The sequence below is a fragment of the Lates calcarifer genome, linkage group LG16_LG22, assembly GCF_001640805.2.
Source record: "Lates calcarifer isolate ASB-BC8 linkage group LG16_LG22, TLL_Latcal_v3, whole genome shotgun sequence".
Taxonomy (NCBI): domain Eukaryota; kingdom Metazoa; phylum Chordata; class Actinopteri; family Centropomidae; genus Lates; species Lates calcarifer.
Genome location: NC_066848.1, coordinates 2043503 through 2063164, shown reverse-complemented (window position 1 = coordinate 2063164; position 19662 = coordinate 2043503). Strand labels below are relative to the sequence as shown.

At 43.8% G+C, this 19662-nt stretch overlaps 1 protein-coding gene across 1 annotated transcript; it reads right to left on the bottom strand.

The window, feature by feature from the left end:
- Window positions 1-710: 710 nt before the first annotated feature.
- On the bottom strand, window positions 711-19489 carry ret (ret proto-oncogene receptor tyrosine kinase). Its single transcript, XM_018680989.2, has 20 exons — window positions 19196-19489; window positions 9315-9551; window positions 8828-9121; window positions 8019-8257; window positions 7740-7935; window positions 7450-7649; window positions 6516-6795; window positions 6179-6310; window positions 5665-5775; window positions 5456-5569; window positions 5118-5362; window positions 4883-5030; window positions 4660-4767; window positions 4361-4575; window positions 4138-4260; window positions 3976-4046; window positions 3416-3553; window positions 3202-3301; window positions 2516-2663; window positions 711-1709 (listed from the first exon to the last, which is right to left on the bottom strand). Exons 1-20 carry the CDS (start codon window positions 19257-19259, stop codon window positions 1552-1554), a joined length of 3321 nt encoding a protein of 1106 aa, XP_018536505.1. The 5' UTR covers window positions 19260-19489; the 3' UTR covers window positions 711-1551.
- Between the last annotated feature and the right edge of the window lie 173 nt (window positions 19490-19662).

Genomic DNA, 19662 nt, shown 5'->3' with positions numbered 1-19662 from the left:
TTTTCTTTGCTCTGTTTTGTATTCCTCTGCATTTCCCTAACCAGCAAAACAAACCTCTTATCTGTGATGATAGATTAGCTGACAACTCTGAACTGCATTACCAGTGAAGTGGACTGTAACTGGAGACAGATTGCTTGTTTTGTGCACAAACATGGGCTCCCTTATCACCGTGGTGCATAAAGTAAACGAGGAAATGTCCCCATGAGGTTCTATTTTTAGTTATTCATTTGTTAATTTGGTTTTATTAATTTGCATTAAGGGTGGCAGGCAGACGGGCCTGTTTCAATCAGTGCTTTAAACTAATTTTCTTTCTTTTCTGATCATCTCAGGATCAGTTCCAACCTTAATTCAAAACTTAACCTGATTTTTATACCAGTTTTATGTCACAGAAATAATAAGATTGTACTTACAGTGCCTCTAAAACATTCAAAATCCAAATTTATCAGTTTTTCAAAATAAAATCCTTACCTACAGCCAGAGAGGAGACGCAGTGGAACTGGAAAAGGCACACAAAATTTACATTATTCCACAGCACTGAATATTTACACATGAAACGGCTCACCAGGTCAGGCCGCTACTGCAAATATTTCACAATGATTTAGAGATAATCAATGAAGAAATCGTGTGTGGAGGCCGACAGAGGTTAAACATTCTACAGTAAATAATACCAAACATGACAAAGGTGTACTGTGAGGTGAACAGACGTACTGCACGTTTTTAATGTTTATTATTACCTGGAACATAATCAAATAATAACATAACAATAACACTCATTAGTTTACATAATTGAACTTTTTCCACAAAGATTGCAGTTAAAGTGAATCAAAACTGTAGTCTGACACATGGTGGACATGGTTACAATCTACATTAAGTGTCATGTCCGTACACTGGAGTAGCACTCACTAGTTGATATTTTTCATATAAAAAAAAAACAAAAAACAAAAGAACAAGAACAAAAGTGAGAGAAAACCGTTCACTGAACATGTCTGCGTTACTTTTCTTTGGCAACAACAGTTTTCAAAAACATCTTGTGGGAGAAACACAAAATGGGTGTTTGACTTGTTTTTTCTTTTGCGAGGAGCTCAATCCTCCTACAGTAGAAACTTTACATTTTTCAGAACAACTTCAGCATTTCAGCTTTTTTTGTCCACTCAATCTCAGCTGTCTACAACAGGTGATGGTAAAGACGTCCCCTTTTAATTCCTGGGCTGGAGCGAGATCTTCACAGTCGCACACTAACAACAAATCGGAGGCTATTGTAGAAGCGGCACAGGCACTTAAGAGACATTGACACTGACATACAATCTGGTACAATAGTCATGCAGTGATACAACTTGGCCAACATGACCCGTGAGGTAATAATTAACATAGTGAAGAGCAGAATGAAGCATGGTCTATGTTGATCCAGCCGAGACCTCAGTTTAAAACCTTGAATACCCATGCAACAGAAATAAAAGGGAACCAACTTTAGCATCAGATTGTATATGTACAGTCTTATAGAAATATATACATCTACCAATTAGTCATCTTTTCTACAGTGTTGGTTTGTCTTTAGCTATCGAGCTTGTCCACAGCTTTTGCGGGTGAAGGCAAAGCCATCCAGTTTGCATAAACACTATCATTGGCATATCTTGTAAAGACTGGATTAGTGGCATCATGTCTGTTGAGCGGTACCGGGCTCTTCTCAGGCCAGTTCGGGTATGACATGCCTAAAAACGAGAACATATCATTTTTCTGCACTCAGTGAAAGATAAACAGCGTGCAGACACAGTAAGGCTCTCAAATCAAACTCTGCAGTGAAACGAGTCCCGGTTCGACTCTCGGGGTTGTAAAGTTATGGCTTATGTGCGTCTGCTACAGAAAATATCAGCATTTTTCTGACAAATTAAGGCCGTAATGTTGCTAAAATCCCTGTGTTTGCCTTCCTGTAACTGCTCAGAAATGCAGATTGTCAGCGTGCAATCATGTTGTTGCAGAGTTGCGTTCAAAAGCCTTACTGTTTCTCTGTTCAGCATTGTGGAATCATTATAGGTTAAAGAGCTAATATACATTAGAAAGAATTCAAACCACAGTGAGTGATTGATTCAGCGAGGACCTGTTTCAAATGTTACACACTGCTTCTTCCGAATGCAAAACAAATAATGGACGTTGGGATGAGATGGAATGGGGGAAAAATGTACAAATAAAATGCAGGTGAAGCACGAGTCTAATGGAGTATAAATTAGGATGAAGGGTATATTCAGTATTTACAAATGTAGGATTTTCTCATGTACATTAGAAGCAGGTCCGAATAAAACAAAACAAAAAAGTCAAGACACAAGATCTTTTTTTTTTCACTGAGCCTCTCATTTACGATGAAATGGGAGATATGTCAGCGTTAATCAGCAAAAGGCATGCCTAGATCACAGTCACACACACTTGGACTATGGAAAAAGCCAATCACAACTTGCCAAAAAAGAGAGCTTGTGTTGTGTGTCCTGTTTCTAAAATCTAGTAAATGCATGGGAGATTCTACCATAGAGCTTGTTTTCAATCCATGTGGAGGGGAGGGTTCGAGGGAGAGGGGCGTTATTACAGTCCACTAGTGGTGTGTCCTCTTCAGAGAGGGCGTCGTCGTACAGGAGGGCGTCGGCCGGCGTGGACGCCGCGAGGTCCAGGTAATCCTGTCAAGAGCAGATGAGGATGTGATTAAGGAAGGAGAGGTTAAAGGTCACACAGATCCTGCAGAAACCTTCTCTTTTACTGCCTCTTTTTGCGAACAACTACCCTGCTGCACTCTGGGGACGTCTGCATTCCCTTGTCCTTAAATTGCTCTATATTTAGCAGGAGCCCAGCTGGAATGCTCTGTGATTACGCTGCCCAAGGCCACATTTTAGGGATCGTTCTTCAAACGCTAATTATGGTATCTAAAGCATCTGGGAAGAGTGACAGATCTTTCAGCATGTGTCGGTGTGTATGTGACTCCTAACGAGCAAACGCTGTCCAGCAGAAATGATGTACGGCTCACTCTGGGCTGGATTCAAATCCAAAAAGGAGCGGAAAGCTAAAAAGTCTAACGTCTGACTGCCAGAGAACAATGATGCATCGCTGAGAGTTTGTCCAAACTGTACGGAAAGAGGCTGATTAATAACCTCCCCTCATTTCTTTCCTGTGGACGATTATGAATAACTTATTATAATGTGTTGTATAGCTTCACCATACCCGACTTTTCACCATCATCTTTTCCAGTTCTTTGCTGATGTCTGAGAACGTCGGCCTCTTGTCTGCTTCTTGTTTCCAGCATCGAAGCATGAGGTTATACCTACAGAGGGGAAAAAAGGTTTCACAGTGGGTGAAATAAGCCGGATTTAATCCTCCCCCCACAGAGGAGTCGTTTTTCCACAAATGCAAAACGAGGAGTAACAGTGGAGCTCACATTTCCTCCGAGCAGTTCTCCGGTCTCTCCATCCTGTAGCCGGTCTTGAGGAGGTTAAAGAGGCGTTCAGGGGCGATACCTGGGTACGGATTTCCTCCCAGTGTCACTATCTCCCACAGCAGCACCCCGAAGGACCAGCTTAGAGGAAATATAAGAGTATTTAAACTTGTGTGTTAAAGGAATAGACCAACAGATACAGCTCTGCCTGTTAAATATGAAGCTACAGCTGAGAGTCAGTTAGCGTAGCTTAGCATAAAGACTGGAAACAGCTGTCCAAAGGTAACAAATCCATCTAAACCTCACTAATTAACATGATATCTCTACTTCCTGCTTTTGTATGGATTAAAAAACAAGTTAAAACATATAAATGAACTTTAATAGTGCTGGTGAGCAGATTCTGTTAGCTAAGCTAGGCTAGGCTAGGCGTTTCCTCCTATTTCCTGCTACATGCTAAGCTAATCGTCTTGATATTGACCATGCAGACATGATTGGTATCAATCTTCTTGTCTGCATTTTCCCCAACACGTTAAACTTGTCCTTTAAACGATGATTATACTCACACGTCACTTTGCGTCGTGTAAATGTGATCAAACAACGACTCTATTGCCATCCATTTAACAGGTATACGACCCTGGAAAACAGACAGAAACCTTGTTATTTTTTATTCTAAACATTTCGGGGAATAAAGCTAAAATCTGTGTCTTTCTGTTTCCTTTCTTTACCTTGCTCCTCTTCACGTACGAGTCCTCTTCATACACATCTCTGGAAAGGCCAAAGTCGGAGATCTTCATCTTCCTTCCTTCGGCTACGAGGACGTTTCGTGCCGCGAGGTCCCTGTGAACAAGCTGTCAGACCAAAAACACTCAATCTCTCTTTGCCTCCTTCCATCCTAACTCCACATACTGCACAGAAAATTTACCCTTCTCTAGCTTTCTAGTCAAGTACCTTCATTTCAGCCAGGTACTGCATGCCTCTGGAGATCTGCCACGCAAAGGAGATCAGGTCTCCCATGGTGAGCGCCCTGTCGTCTGGGTTCTCCAGGTAGCTGGAGTTTCGGTTGGTGTCCCTGCCCATGTAGCTCGGGCCAACTTTCCGACTCTCGCGCAGGAAGTTGCGGAGCGAGCCGTACTTGGCGTACTCCACGATCAGATACAATGGGCCTATTCAGAGAAAACAGCACTTAGAGGACTCCATGTGCAACACACATGCCCTGCGAGAGGATGGCAGGAGGACTGAGGTCTCACCGTCCTGGCTGCACGCTCCATACATCTTTATGACGTGCGGATGGTTGACTTGCTTCAGTAAAGTGAATTCTGACAGCAGGTCACGCAGCTCACTGTGCGAGGCGTTTTCTGTGAGGGGGGGGGAAGAACTATAATGATGAAACCATTCATCTCTTCAGACATTCACTCCTCATATATCACCATCACTTCCAGGCTTGTCCGGTCTTTGCCTGGCTTTTCTTACCTTTAAGCATTTTCACAGCCACAGTGGTGTAACCTGCTTTTCCTTTTAGCCTGAAAGCGGTCGCCTTGACAACTTTCCCAAACTCTCCTTCTCCCAAAGTCTTGCCAAGTACCAGGTTTTTACGAGGAAACTCCCACTTTGGATCCTCCTGTTGAAAGAAAACATGACATTTCTGACGCCTCAAATCACCCAGGAGTCAGCACGGAGGGTGAAAAGGTAGACAGAAGCGGCTTACAGGTATTTTAAAGGTGTCAGTCTCGATGGATTCCTGCGAGCCTCGGCGTACGTTGTTCGCGGGGAAGCTGATGGGATAGGCCTGAGCCGGCCGACGGAAGGTCATCTCCGCCGAGGCGATGGGAGGCTTGGGCGAGTTCTTGTGGTACCGGTGGATGAAGTACGAGGACAGGAGGATGGAGACGACGAAGGAGAGGAGCAGCGACGTGGCGATGATGGTCTTACACATGTCGTCACATATCACCTCTGGAGGAGAGAGCAGCCGTCACTTTCTGGCCTTTGTGGGGACAGTTTTTCACTTTATTCCTGACGGGTTTTACGTGATTTCTAACAACTCACCCTCTACGTCTTCCTTCTCACAGAAGCATTTCTCAGAGTAGCAGTAGCAGGTGCCATAGCCGGCCTTGATCCCGTTCCCCAAGCCTCGCTCGTGACCTCCGATAACAGGTTCCTCTTCAGGGACAAACAAAAACAAAAAACACGGTCTCATTTATACATTTACACATGTTTCATCTTTAAGCATCTGCAGGAAAAGACGTGTTTCATACTCGTGCAGTCTTGCGGGCATATTGATGCGTCTTTGCTCTCCACCGCGTCACAGAAGCTATCAGGGCATGTCCGCAGGTCAGGGGAGCAGGTCGAGTAACTCTCAGATATTCCTGAAATATGAAAAGGGGGTAAAAACAGATGACGTTTGGTTTGGTTCACTCGTCTTGGAACAAAGTCCTAAAAAGTCAGAAAACATAGCGGTTTAAACAGAAATACATCACTGTGGGGGCTTTCTCTGGCTGATCTCTGCTTGTATTTATCAAAATTAAAACCACATTTTCCATGACTCTTGCTTCCTGTTGCAAAAAGGATGCAAGTGAAAAGAGTACACATGCTGGATCTGGGGACTTTAATTTGTTCCACTGAGGGAAACATGCTCTCAGTCATGGTCTCATTTGGTTCTGGTTAAATTAGTCATAATTAATACAGACGTGATTAAGCGATGTTAAAAACGCTACAGAAAAATAACAGCTTTTATTTGCTGATGCTGGGTGTTAATTTGATAAAAAGCACCTTTCTCTGTGCCCTGCCTCCACTGGCATCTCCCCGTCGTCGCCCCCAGGCCTCGGACAGACTCACAGTCTCCTCGCCGTCTGTTCTCGGCACAGGACAGGAACTGCTGGCTCTCCTGGCTGGCCTTGTTTGCTATGCACAACAGAGCCAGGAACACACATAACCAAATCTTTTAAAAGGCATCTGGGAGAAGGGGAAAAACTGTCAAAAAGAGTCTGTGGCTGTGGGCTGTGTTGAATTAGTCAGGAAATGAAACACAAGCTGTCTCCTGAATAACAGAGAGCGATACACGAGCGTGCAGATTAAAGGTTTTTAACCCTGGCTGTTTCAGTCTCACCTTCATCTAGTATGATGTGGATCTGCATGCTGGTCTCCTGCTGCGTGTGCTCCTCCTGGGCTACGACGACATACTGCAGGTCCTGGCACTCGGGCCTGCGCAAGGCCTCCGAGTCGTTCACGTAGAGCAGCCCCCACATGGCGTCGGGGGCCTGGGTGATGCTTACGGCCGAGTAGCAGGAGTGCAAGTCGGCGGACGCGTTCTTATCCGGCACCTCGAGCCGGTACGTGATGCTGAAGCCGTCAAACTGCTGGCAGTTCTCCACGCAGACTCTGCCGACCTGAGAGGAAACAGAACGAGAGGTTGAAAACTGATTTACAAGCTGTTTTATTAAGTTGTCGGAAGGCAACGTGAGTCAAGTCAAGTTGAGTCATTTTCTTGCGCTGCCAGACCAAGAAAGTGGATCATATCGGTCCAGTTCTGAACCATCCAGACCTCTCAAGTCATCCAGGGACTGGTCTGCTTTCTGTCTGTTTTCTGTCTGCAACTCTCATTTCCTTTAAATCAAGGCTGAAGACCTTTCTGTTCGCCCCTGACTTTTATTTATAATAATAAATAATCACTTATTTCTTACACTGCACTGTGACTTATAATCCTGCATTTCTTATTCTCCACTTGTCTCTTTTTAATCTCAGCCTGGATGCTTTTTTATATTGTCTTTTATTGCTTTTACTTAGTACTTATTTATCTTAATGATGCCTTTTATATTTTATGTAAAGCACTTTGAATTCCCTTGTTGTTGAAATGTGTTATACAAACACACCTCTCAGCCTCAGACACATGTTGCCCAGTATTTATTTATTTAAGAGGACGACATGCAGCTGGATTCAGAACAGACGCCAGGATGTGAATTATTGTTCATCAGTTGAACTGAAATCACATGAGGACGGAGCTTCACAGTCGGTACGTTGAGGATGCTCTTTAAGTCTGGTACCTGTGCGTAAACGGAGGCTCTGCGTGTCACCGTGAACATCTGCGTGATGTTTGCGAAGCGGACGTGAACCGGTAAGACGGTGACGTTGAAGTGCAGCAACACCGTTCCCTCCAATCCGGGATAGGTTGTGTCGTTGACCAGGTAGTCCAGCTGCAAGGTGCGAGTCTCATTCACGTACAAGCTCCTCTTCAAGACGAGCTCTGAAAATCAAAGAAAAAAACATGGATATGTGTAAAATGCATCTTAAAAACAGATGAATTTTAGTTACCTCCTCCTCCTGGGTGACTTACGGTATTCGTGGACAGTCTCTCGAATGCCTCCAGGTGCAGTTTTCTTTTCCCTGAAGGTGCCTTTAATGTCAAATGTTTTATTTATCCATGGATCACTGCTGAGCAAGGTTCCCACATATTTATTGTGACTCTTGTCTATCTGATAGAGGGGGGTTAAATCCCTGTCAAAGACGAGCAAGGTTCCAAAAGAGCCGCCCTGGAAGAAAAACAAGGAAGTGATTAGCCAACGTTGTGTCTATAAAACATAAAAACTGAGCAGTGTCTTCTTCTTCTTCTCACCTTCGTTCGATTGAAGCTGATGACGATGTCCGCCATGTCTGTCCCGTTCACGTACGGGGCGTTATCGTCCTCATCATTGACGAAAACGTCCAGCGAGGTCTCCACCTTGGTGATGACCGAGTCCGTTCGCACCGTGCAGACCAGCAGGAGTCGGTAGCACTCGCTCTCCTCGCGGTCCAGCGGGGCGGTGACCACCAGCTCCGTGGTGTTCTCGTTGACGGCGAAGGGTGCGGGGGATTCTGCGGACATGAGGAAGAACAAAGACGTTAGCATCACCCTGGTTCCCGCCAAAAAAAGCCACCTAGCTTCTGGATTATTGCAAGCTTGCAGCCTTGAGTTTTTCCTCCCCACTGTCGCCTAACTGCTTGCTCATGGAGGGAACTGTTGTTTGTAATTATAATAATATAAAGAAAGCAGTCTAGATCTGCTCTACGTGACAAGTGAGTTGACTTGACTATAAACGCAACAAGGGTGTAAAGGCGTTGGCGTTTAACGTCCCTGACAACCTCTGTCGTCTCATTTAGCCTCTTGTTAGCAACCATCTTTTTTCAGAGTATTTTCTGATGCTTTTAATGATGTAGAATTAATGTGAAAATGTCTTGAGCTTGTGTTAACCCATCGACATCTGGGACAAGGGAACTGGAAGTGCTAAAATGCTAGCAGAAGCTACAGGTCACACCAGACCAAGTGAGGCTGCAGCAGGAAAACCACTCAGAGCACTGAAGTGAACAGTGGCTCATTTTGTTGCTTATGAATTCAGCTTTTCATCTGTAAGAGGCTGAATGTGTTGTTTCTTTACGGTGTCTAACCTGACTCCACGCTGTAGGAGATGGTGTAGTTGGGGCAGACGTTGACTCTGGTGAGGCGTCTGAGTTGCCGAATGGCCCCGGGAAACCTGTTCTCCTTGATGTGGGGGTTGGACGTGTCTCTGTGCGGGAAGCAAAGCTCCTTCATGTCTGTCCGAGCGCACTGCGGCAGCGAGGCGTTGACAAAGTCCAGGGTGATGCGCAGGGCGTTTCTGTTGATGCAGTGGGACCTCTTGATGAAGTCGGGTGACACCATGGCGTGCAGGGTCAACTTCTTCACGGACCACGAGTGCTGATCTGAGGAGACACGAAACAAAAACACATTTTAATCTCAGTCAGTGCTCTGTTTTTTTTTAGCCTGGATGCACTTACATTATCATCCTGAGCCAAGGTGGTATTAGTATGCACAGAGGGAGACTAATTCACTCTCATGTGTGCAGCACACCTGGCACTGAAACAGGAATACACATCAGCAGTGAGGCCAACTCACTTGTGGAGATGAAGTCGCTTTCCTCCAGGGTTTTGTTCAGGGACAGTATCCCCGTGTGGACGTCCAGGTGGAACCAGGAGCTGTAGAGTCTGAGGGAGCTCCAGCACAGGTAGAAGTGCGGCCGCTCGGAGTCCAGATCCAGCATGGCGTGGACCTGGAGGATCTGGGCGCCCGCGGGCTGGCCGACATACACCGTCTCCGTGTACTCATTCTGGGGGAAGTACAGCCCCGTCACTCCTGCAGAGAGAAGACTTCTTATTACAGCAGCTATCAGACATCTTCTCCTGGATATTTAATCGCAACAACAATACCCACTCACAATGCTGTCTGGGCTCTGAATGGAAATTAACACATACATGGAATATGACAGGTTCTCCTCCGATACGTCTTCCCGGCAGCGGAAATTGAAAGGAGGGTTTCAAATGACACTTATGCAGCTGCTTTAATGAATTTCTCATATGCCCAATAACATGTGGTTTCCGATTCTCCTTGCATTCACCTTGAGAAGTTTAATTACAAGGGATAACATGATATGCAGAATAAATAAATCATTACCTGCCAGAGGGGAGTGTGTGTGCATGTGTGTGTTTAGTAAGAGCTATGGCAGGCTGTGTGTTTTACAGGAAAATGGAGACGTGAGTGTTCCTCCTGTAATTATATCCCTGTTATGTTCCTCTTTGACGACAGTGGGCGACCATTTAGGGAACGCACTAATGTCATTAGCAGGCAGCAAAACTAGATTTTCTATTTCTGTTGGTGCAGTTGAGGGTTTGGCTCTGGTTTCAGACATTGATTTAATTTCGCCGGGCTTGGATGACAGGAGGCCGGGCTGATGGATAAAATGTGGCCGTCCTTCCTGAAGGATAGAGATGGAGATACACTCGGGGAGGCTGCGGACGCCTTTTTATTAAAAGTGTTCCTGAGAGAAAAAGAAAACAAACAAACAGCACGGCACTTGTTTGTTAATCCGGGAGTCAGTTTTACGACTGAGAACGTTTTAGGGATGGAGTCCCATTTACTGAATCTATCACAACAGAGTTAGAGCCACTTGTGCTCATGTACTGAGACTCTATTTGAGTTAAGGTCGTCCTCAGTTTGTTTTGATTTAGCCACAACAGGTAGAAACATTTAAGGAGATTTTGGGCAAGATTAGTGGAAAGAAAACATCCAAAATACACATTTAGGTGTTTATTTTACTCCATTTTGTCTGTTTACATCTAAAGATTTCAATTACAACTCTACAATTCTCCACTTCAGCAGCTCTTACATTCACCAAACTTCCCATTTTTATCTTATCATTTTTGTCTATATTCTGAAGGTTTGTACAGAGAGGTTTGGTCATATATCAGTCTCAGGCTGATGTATACCACATTTAATTCCTAAAAAAACATGAAGAAAATGGATTTTTTTATGGCTGTTGACAGTGTTTTCTGATTTATGGAGTAATAAAAAGAGATATCCAAAATCCTCCTGTGTAAAAACCTTTGACTCAACAAACAGAAACAGCTTGAATTATTATGCAATGCTCAGATTTCTGTTCTGTAAATACATGCAAACTAAAGCATACTTAAGTAGATAGCACCCCATTTGCATATTTAAAATAAATGTAAAAATAAAACATATGATTTCTCATTTACATTCTGTCTGAAAAGTGGACACGTCTCTTCTTAAATTATTTGCAGAGATGTATATGGTTTTATTGACCCACAAATAACAAACCAGAACAATGAAGATGACGTAAAGGGTGGTTTCAATATTGAATCTACTGTCATTTTATTGTCTGGCGTGGAGAATTACGCGTCCTGATCTCGTAGCCACACCTGGAGGAGGGACTATTTGTTCAGTGACGCACACCTGAGGTTGTTTGATAACTCTGTTCTTCTTCTAATGTAATAAAATAATACAAACAAAATGGTTCAACACGGATGCCTGGCCTTGTTATATTTATATAGCAGGGTTTAGCTCCTGTTAAATGTTAAATAAACACTTTAAATGTGACTCACATGAGCTCTGAATGTGCTCTATATTAATATATAAGAGCAAAATTACACAGAAGTGAAATCTTGGTGTTGTACCTAAATTGGCCTTTAGAGGGAGCTATTATCACACTAACACAGGGCCAAACCTGCCATAGCTAGAAACAGATCCTTAATATTTATCATTATTAGACTGATGTCTGTGCTAATTTGATAAGAAGCTAAAGATCCTGTGTTCATTTGTGTTTTTAACAAGCTGGACAAACACTACTTTCTGCAGCCCTGCATTAGATAAATAAAGGAAATTGATCTTACACATGATACAGCCGTGAATCAAACAGACCAGATGACAGCAGCTCTAGAAAATAAAACTAGAAGGTCCAGCGTGTTAACCATGAACGCAGGCCTTGGCTCAAAGCCATGGTTTGCTGCTGGACCCCCATGCAACACAATTCGTTTATATCATTCAAAATCCAATTTCTTTCCAGGACTGTAGCCAAACCGAGAGCAAGGAGTTTATATCAAAACTAATTAATTGAATGGATCAAGCAAGCAGGGCCCCTCTCTCCTGTGTCTGTGAAGCATGACTCATTATTTCCCCAAATCATGCACGAGAATGACGGAAAAAAAACCCAGTAGCGATGACATTTCACCTCTGAATACCACACACGGATAAAGATTTAGTTGTTTTACTTCACTGCTACATGTCTTGGGAACGGTGAGAAATATTCTCTGATTTTGAAGCAGCTCTGATGTGCTGTAACTCAAGAAAAGAGTGTAAACAGTCCCATCATAAGCAGAGCTTTTACAGCCTTCGAACACCTATAAAACTGATGCTCGGCTGCAGCAGACAGTGTCACTTCTTCAAAAGGCAGAGGAGGTCATTTTGCAAACAGAGTCGGTGTTTGAACAGGGGGGAACTCTTGTAGCAATCTGTGTTTACAAAAGATATCATGTACTGCTGAGTGGATGTTGAAATTGGACTCATGCAATGGTGAAAAACAACAAGAGGGGAAGAAACCGGGGTTGTCTTTGACGACGGCAGCTTCCTTGACATAATTATGGCTTGTGTCTTGTTTGTGTCTCATTTTTTAACAGCGGAAGGACAAAAAGGACAAAAACTCGTCACAAAATCTGAAACCACGCGTGCTCAGTCAGCCGCAGACCAACAGCGTGTCTGGGACCGGTCAGAGCCGATAGGGTGGAACGCCCTCCCTCTCTCCTCGTCGTCCCAGACAAAGACAGGAACTCAATTAGCTCAATGCGTGCTTCGGCTGATAGATTTACCAGCTATGAGCTCATGTGTAACCCTCAAAGCTTACTGATCTACCTCAGTGAAACACAACGTGGACAACCCAGACGTCCTCGTCAAGAGCAACCAGTCCCGGCTGCTGTTATGATTCATTCCACCCCCCCCTCGCTAATCTTGTTCCAAAGCTCGACCACATGCTGCCCCCTCTCTGATTCCCAAGGTCAACCTCCCCTCCACCACTGCCCGGTAACGACCTATTGGAAAGGCCGTGGTATCTGGCGGCAGACCAATCAATAACCGTACTAATCAACAGTGATGCTGATTGTTTTCCACTGATGAGACAGACGAGGAGAAAGGCCGATGGCTGCATGTGAGCAAATCATCTCTGTTGCTCCGGCTCCCATCAATATCCACATTTCCAAAGAATCCATCATGCGTTACAAAGCAGCAGCATTAAGGAGCATATCAGCCTGTTATATCACGGTGATATAAATACAGTAAATATCATAATCACTCTGAAACTTATCGTGATTGCCTCCAGAGATGTAACAGTTATGGGAATGGTTCTCCTCAAGGATTCAATTAAGTAAAAAGCTGCACATTGGGCTGTAATTCCACTTATGAAAGCTATTATTGATCATAATGTTTTGAAATCTCTCCCTCTTGGTTTTCTGTGCCAGCACAGAACCTGGCTCTGATATAGTCCTGCTTTCAATCCCGAAACAATGAGGTGTAATGAGGAAAAAGAAAGTCATTTCCTGTCACGATGACACAGCCATCAAAACTTTTCATCAGGGTAATACGATATCTGATCTCAGTTTGTAGGGAGAGGGAGGGTGGGGGAGTCAGGCTCCAGGTAGATTACTCAGTTTACCCCACGATGCATACCGTAACATAATAATCAATTACCCTATAATGTAATCCAATTAGCCCTCAGAGAATACAAGAGCTGAGATCCAATGAACCATGTTCATCAGTCATCAAGAAATCTAATAGAACATCTCTTCAGGGGTTAGCTGCGAGTATAAATTCAGTTTAAGGATTCCTCTGGGGGTGACAGTGGCATCAAAAATTGAACACGTGGTGCATCATAGAGCTCCTGAACGAGCTTGATGCAATAGTCATTAGACTGCCTTGATAAAACATCTCTGTCCTCATCGGAACGGACATGTACACGGAAGTAGCAAAAGTAAAATAAAGTCGTTTATATTCGTGTAAATGGCTCACTGCCACGGGTTTAATGAAGGTTTCAGGTCACTAGATGACTGATTTTGAGACCAGTACTCACTCAACAGTCTCCAGAAACATCTGTACAATCATTACTGAGAGAAACAGACTCTTCAAAACCTTTGTGTCCAAGGAAACTGGAAGATCTAAACAGGCTAGCAGCACAAGAGCTCAAATGCTAATCTCAGCATGCTAACAGTGACAATGCTAACACTGTGATGGTTAGCAGGTTTAATGTTCATCACATCCATGTTCATAGTTTAGCATGTTAGCATGCAAAGTAGCACCAACAACAAAGAATAGAATGATGAGTTAAAGGTGGTGGAAAAAAGTTTTCAGACACCCTTAAAATTTTACACAATCTCAAATATTAGCATGAAATATTTGTGTTTCAAAAGGTGTGGCTGCATCAGACAGACACAAACACAAATAATATTTTTTGGTGAACAAAAAATAAATAAACCGTCACATCATCAAATTAATATTTAGTAGTGCTGCCATTAGCACACAGTAGAGCTAAAATCCTGGCTGCCATGTTCCCCTCGAGCCTTTAACACTGTTGAGGGGTAATCTTGTCCCATTCTTCTTGAATTACTGCTTTTAATTCTTCTAAATTCTTTGGTTTACGCTTTGAAACAGACCTTTTGATAATCCACCACAGATTTTCAATGGGGCTCATGTTTGGGGATTGAGCTGGCCACTCTAAGACCTGGATACTGTGCTCCTGCAGCCAGGTTCTCATAGCCCTGGATGTGTGGCAAGGGGCATTATCTTGTTGAAACATCCAGTTTTGACCCCGACGGAGAAGGGAGCATGTGGGTTTCGAGAATGGCACAGTACTTGGCAGAGTTCAATGTTCAACACCAGCAGCACTCATGCATCCCCAAACCATGATACTGCCTCCACTGTGCTTGACAGTAGGCACTGTACAAACTGAACTCATCTGACCACAGAATCTTCTTCCAATTCCTGCCTGTCCAGTTCTTGTGTGCTTGGGCCCAACGACACCGGGCTGACCTCGGTCTCTCATTGATCAGGGGCATCTAGACAGCCTTGTAGGACCTTAAGCCATGATCTAAAAGTCGGCCACGTACAGTGCGGGTGAACGTCCAGATATTGGTTTGTCTTTCAAGCTGTTGGTTCGTCTGTATTTCTGCAGAGTGTATCCAACTGCTGAAGGACTGCAGCTGTACCCTTCATGGCTGAGAATCTGTATCTTCAGGAGGTTCCTTGTTTTAGCCATTTTTGTCTCCGAAGAACTTTCATGTGCTGGCTTTATATAGACACAAAGCACAGCAACAAAAATTGTGTTTTTAATAAAAGGCACGACCTTCATTAGTGGATCACTGGTACCTAAATGACCCAATGCTCAAAAATTCTTATGTATTTTAATGGAACCAATCAATTTAAAGTTTTTAATGAAAAATCAGAGAAACTGAAAACAACACGGTTGAGATGAGCAGTGATTATTTGTTATTGTCCGACTGCTCGTGTGTCACCACATCAGGTATCACTGCAGATGATGGATTACATTATGGAAACAGAGGGAGGGGTGTTGCTTCGTGGCAGAGAAATAGAGGACGATGATCCTCCAGCACAAATGAAAGCGAAGCTCTCAAGAGTTTCTGGCCCTGGCGTGGCGGTGGAACGCGGTTGGAAAAATAATTTCCAACATGTTTACCCACTTTCTGTAAAGTGAGGGATCAAACAAATGGACACGGAGCGATGCCAGGATGCGGCTGGCAGAGGAAGGGCCGAGCAGAAACATTCCTCTTTGTGATAAGAAGCACCAGGGTTGATGGGAAAAATGTGGAGCAGCAAGTTTTCGCCATAATGGTTTAGTTTGTTTGGAGAATTATGATAAATCTGCAAAGTGGATTTTTATTATTAAAAACTGCTCAGCTCTGCAGGATCAAACGAACCATGTGTATTCAAATGAGCTGAGCTTGTTCTTTGTTTCGTTGATTGTTGTAAATGACGGGTCAAACGCAGCGTGCACCGCTAGGCGACTGGAAAATAACTTGTCAAGACCCATGTGAAACGAGAGAGCTAAATGCCCCGAGGGCGAAATTTCAATCAATGTCTCCTTGTCCTTTCACCACAGCAAATTAGATTCTACCCATGCATGAGAGGGAAGTGTGACCCTGAACTGACTAGAGGATCAGGGAGAGAGCTTTGACAGGTAGGAGCAGCATCCACGCAACAACGCCAGCATCAGCAGCAGAAGAAGCAACAGTCCAGAGTTAAGAGGTCGGGACTCGCAGAGAAGGCAGATAATGAATTGGGGCGGCGTCTCTACATCAAACGTGATATTTCAAATAACACAAGTCCAGTTTGGTCAACAACCAAACGGGACGGTGCACTTGTGCCAGCATTTTTGCTGATTTAAAAATGCACAACTTGGCAAAAAGATATCAAACTTTAAAAGGCTGAAACTGCTGCATCACGGCTCTGATTCCTGATAAAACTTGGCAAGAAGATGCTGATGATTTTACAGACTGTCCCAAGAGCTATCTGCTGCATTTATAGCAGACATCATGTTCACTGTTGCTCATTAAATTAGTTTTTGATTTCCCTGTTAAATAAATAAATAAAAATGTTAAAACTTCTTTTTCTCCTTGGCAGATTTTCTTCGCATTCGTAGCTAACTGCCCTTTTAGTCGCTGGGAGGGTGGAGATGAAATGAGTGGAGGGAAGCCGAGGCCAGATGGTTGTGGTTTTATATCACATGGTGAGACGAGCGTCGTATGCCAAATTTTTATTCTAAATGAATAAACTTGAAGGGAAAAAAACCTTCCCATGTTTCTTTTTGCTAGCAGCTTTAATAGAGAGCCCTGTGGAATTTAACATCAAAGACAAACTCTCCAGCAAACGACTTGTACCGTGATGTTTTCCAATTATACTAAAAGAGACGTAGTGACAACAGGAGTGGAAAATTGACAAGATTTATAATGCATCCATAGGCAACACAAGACAGAGGCTTTACTAAATCATATAATGTAATAAAGAGCTAAATCAAATAGCAGCATGTATCAAATGAGATTTATTGGTCTGGTCCTTCTCAGGAGCAAAAGATGCTGATGAAAATCATCATTCTAATGCGAGGAGGAGGAGGAGCAGCTAAAGAGGCTGCTTCCTCTGGGATGGAAGGAGGAGGGAGGCGGGGAGAGGGAGGTCATCTCTGAGGATTACCACTTGGTTAAGGTTTCAAAGGTCAGAGGTCAAAGCAGGGTCAAAGATAGAGTAGCAAGGTCACGGCGGAAGATAAACCGATCAATGCTTTTATGTGAAAACATCTGCTCGAGGAGGTGATGGATCACACAGGAGAGGATTTGGTTCATTTCAATAAAGGCTTTCACCAGCTTCTTCTAGCGTTTTAAGTCCATATTCTCCTCACAAACATTAACAAAGCCGTGAGTCACCAACAGACTCCACCGCCTTTTTAGATCTTTTCCTTAACGACTACAAGGAAACATTTTTCACAACCAAACTGCAACGACTCCAGCTTCCACTTCACCCTAATTTATGTCTTGAGCTGCTTTACTTCTCCTTAGCTCGACTCGTAAGTGCAGGGCGACGTCGCAGCCACATTTAAAAATGCTGATTGCTCTTATACTGAGCTCTGATTGCCTATTTCCTTTGTTTGATTACCTCAGCAAGAAAAAACTAACCTAATCAGTAACCTGTAACGGTGCAACTTCTGCCTCCTGCAAACTAAACAAACCACTTCTTAAAATTAAACGACTTTAATGTGACAAAGACTCACTTTAGAGGTTATGTGATACAAAAAGTGCATCAACACATAATTAAATTACTGAGATTACGAGCAGTGGGACATCTGTAAAATGATTTGGCGACTTTAAAAAGAGCAGGAAGTGGATAATCTGTTAAAGATGTCAACAATCAGAGCATCATCCAAACGTGGGACAAAATCACCAGCCTGAACGTAAACAACTAAATCAATCTGATGTGTCGTTTTGAGTCCAGTTAACGTCCGACCTGCAATCTGAACAGTGTGTGTACTTGTATAACAGGCGATATTTTCCTAAAGAAAACAAACAGCCAGTGTTTGCCCAGAGATAGGAGCAGCTGCTGCACACCTGCCCGCTCGTGGCTTTGCTTCTTCTCCTCCCCTGAACAAGTCTGGCTCCTTTTGTTCCAGCCAACAAAGCAGGCAGGTGATGGGTTTTTCTTTGGGGAGGGGGGCGACCGGCGTTCGAACGTAGGGGTGCGTGGGTTTCAGCACCACGTTTAATTACCCGTCTCGCCCTTGACACATGAAATCGAACTGTGTTCCTCTATAAATATCAGGAGACCCTGGCTGCGTCGCCTGACAGCTACACAAGGTAGATGTAAATGTTCGCATGGGGTGTGTGTGATGGGAGATCTACATCTCTCAGCCTCTTTCTGCTGAGAACTCCACTCTCCTCTGTCTGCCACAGTGAAAAACAATCAGAGAGCATTACGCACACCTTTAAGATTTTCATTAATCATTTTAACAACTCTGCAGGAAAACGGCTCCCTGGGGCGGCTGCATTTAACCCGCTTCTCTCGCCTCTCAGTTGCACTAAAACACAGTGATGATAATCTTATTTTTAACCTCTGCATCCCTCTGTTAAAACACATTTTAAGTCCAGAAACAAATTCTAAAAAAATTCCACACTGTGGCCTATATTTGTCCAAGCATCACATCTGACATACTTGCTGCTGCTGCTGCACACTCCTGAGCTATGACAGACACTTTAAATATAGACTGCATGGGTGGACAGTGTTGGTACAGTTGGGCCGTGGGCTTTGTGAATGGGATTATAATATTATGATATATGGCTGCATTCATTTGACTCCAGGTCTCAGTGTGCCATACCACGCATAACGGCCAGCAGCAGCAGCAGCAGCACAGTGCAAAGTATCACTTTCTGCAGCGTGAAAACAGTGCTGGCATTGTGTTCCTGTTATTTCAGATACTTACAGGAAAAAAAAAACTCACTCAGCTTCCAAAATATTGCAATTCAGCCTCACACATGTGTATTTGTCAGCTGCCATCTAGACTTCAGCTCCACTGGCTCTGAAATCTTTCCCCCCTCTGTATTTCTCTTTATCTAGTTTTGCAGAGAATCATAAATTTTGCGTATTTGAAGTGCATCCAAAACTAAATATATTTTAGTTTCTGCTGTGCCCGCACCACAAGTAATATCCTCTCTGAACAACAGGGGAGCAAGAGATGAAGAAGATGCTTAAAAGGAATAAAAAATGAAGCTGACAGAAGAGATAATGTCTCAAACAGGGACACAAATTTAAATCTTCTTATTTTATTTTTGCACAAATAGTCCTATCTGTTCCAGCTGCATACTTTAGTGCAGAATATAATTTTAAACTGTCAAATCCAACTTCATGTCTAAACGGTAAAAACTGAAGGTGAACCTTACCTTCCAGAAGCAGCAGCAGCACCACAGCGATGTTTCCCCGAGAGAAACCACAACTTAACCCCATATTCGCGAACCATAAGTAAAAGTTTCTGAATGAAAACGCGATTCAAAAAAAGTTCCTCTTGCTTGAAAAAATAAGGAGGAGGAAGGGGAAAAAAGGGCGAAGTATATAAACCAGTTTGCGTCCCGGGTTGCGCGGCTCCGGGGGACGAGCCAGATGAAGTCCTCAGTGTCCCATAGACCGGGGCTGGTGTGCGGCGGCTGCTGCTGCTGCTGGGGCTGACTGGCTGACCGGAGGGGAGGGGGGTGGTGGTGGTGGTGGAGGGGATGGAGGAGGAGGAGGAGGAGGAGGTTCACTGCTCCACCGCTTCCGCAGCAGCAGCAGGCATCTACAGGAAATTTAAGAGCATAATTTAACAGCAGGTCAGTCATGTCATTAACACTCTGCGGGGGGAAAATTATTAACA

Coding starts and splice junctions, on each gene's coding strand:
- ret (XM_018680989.2), bottom strand. CDS start 19,259: ATGGGGTTAAGTTGTGGTTTCTCTCGGGGAAACATCGCTGTGGTGCTG. Junction 6,796..7,449: donor GAGCCTCCGTTTACGCACAG/GTACCAGACTTA, acceptor GTTTCCTCTCAG/GTCGGCAGAGTCTGCGTGGA. Junction 5,776..6,178: donor GAGGCAGGGCACAGAGAAAG/GTGCTTTTTATC, acceptor TTCATATTTCAG/GAATATCTGAGAGTTACTCG.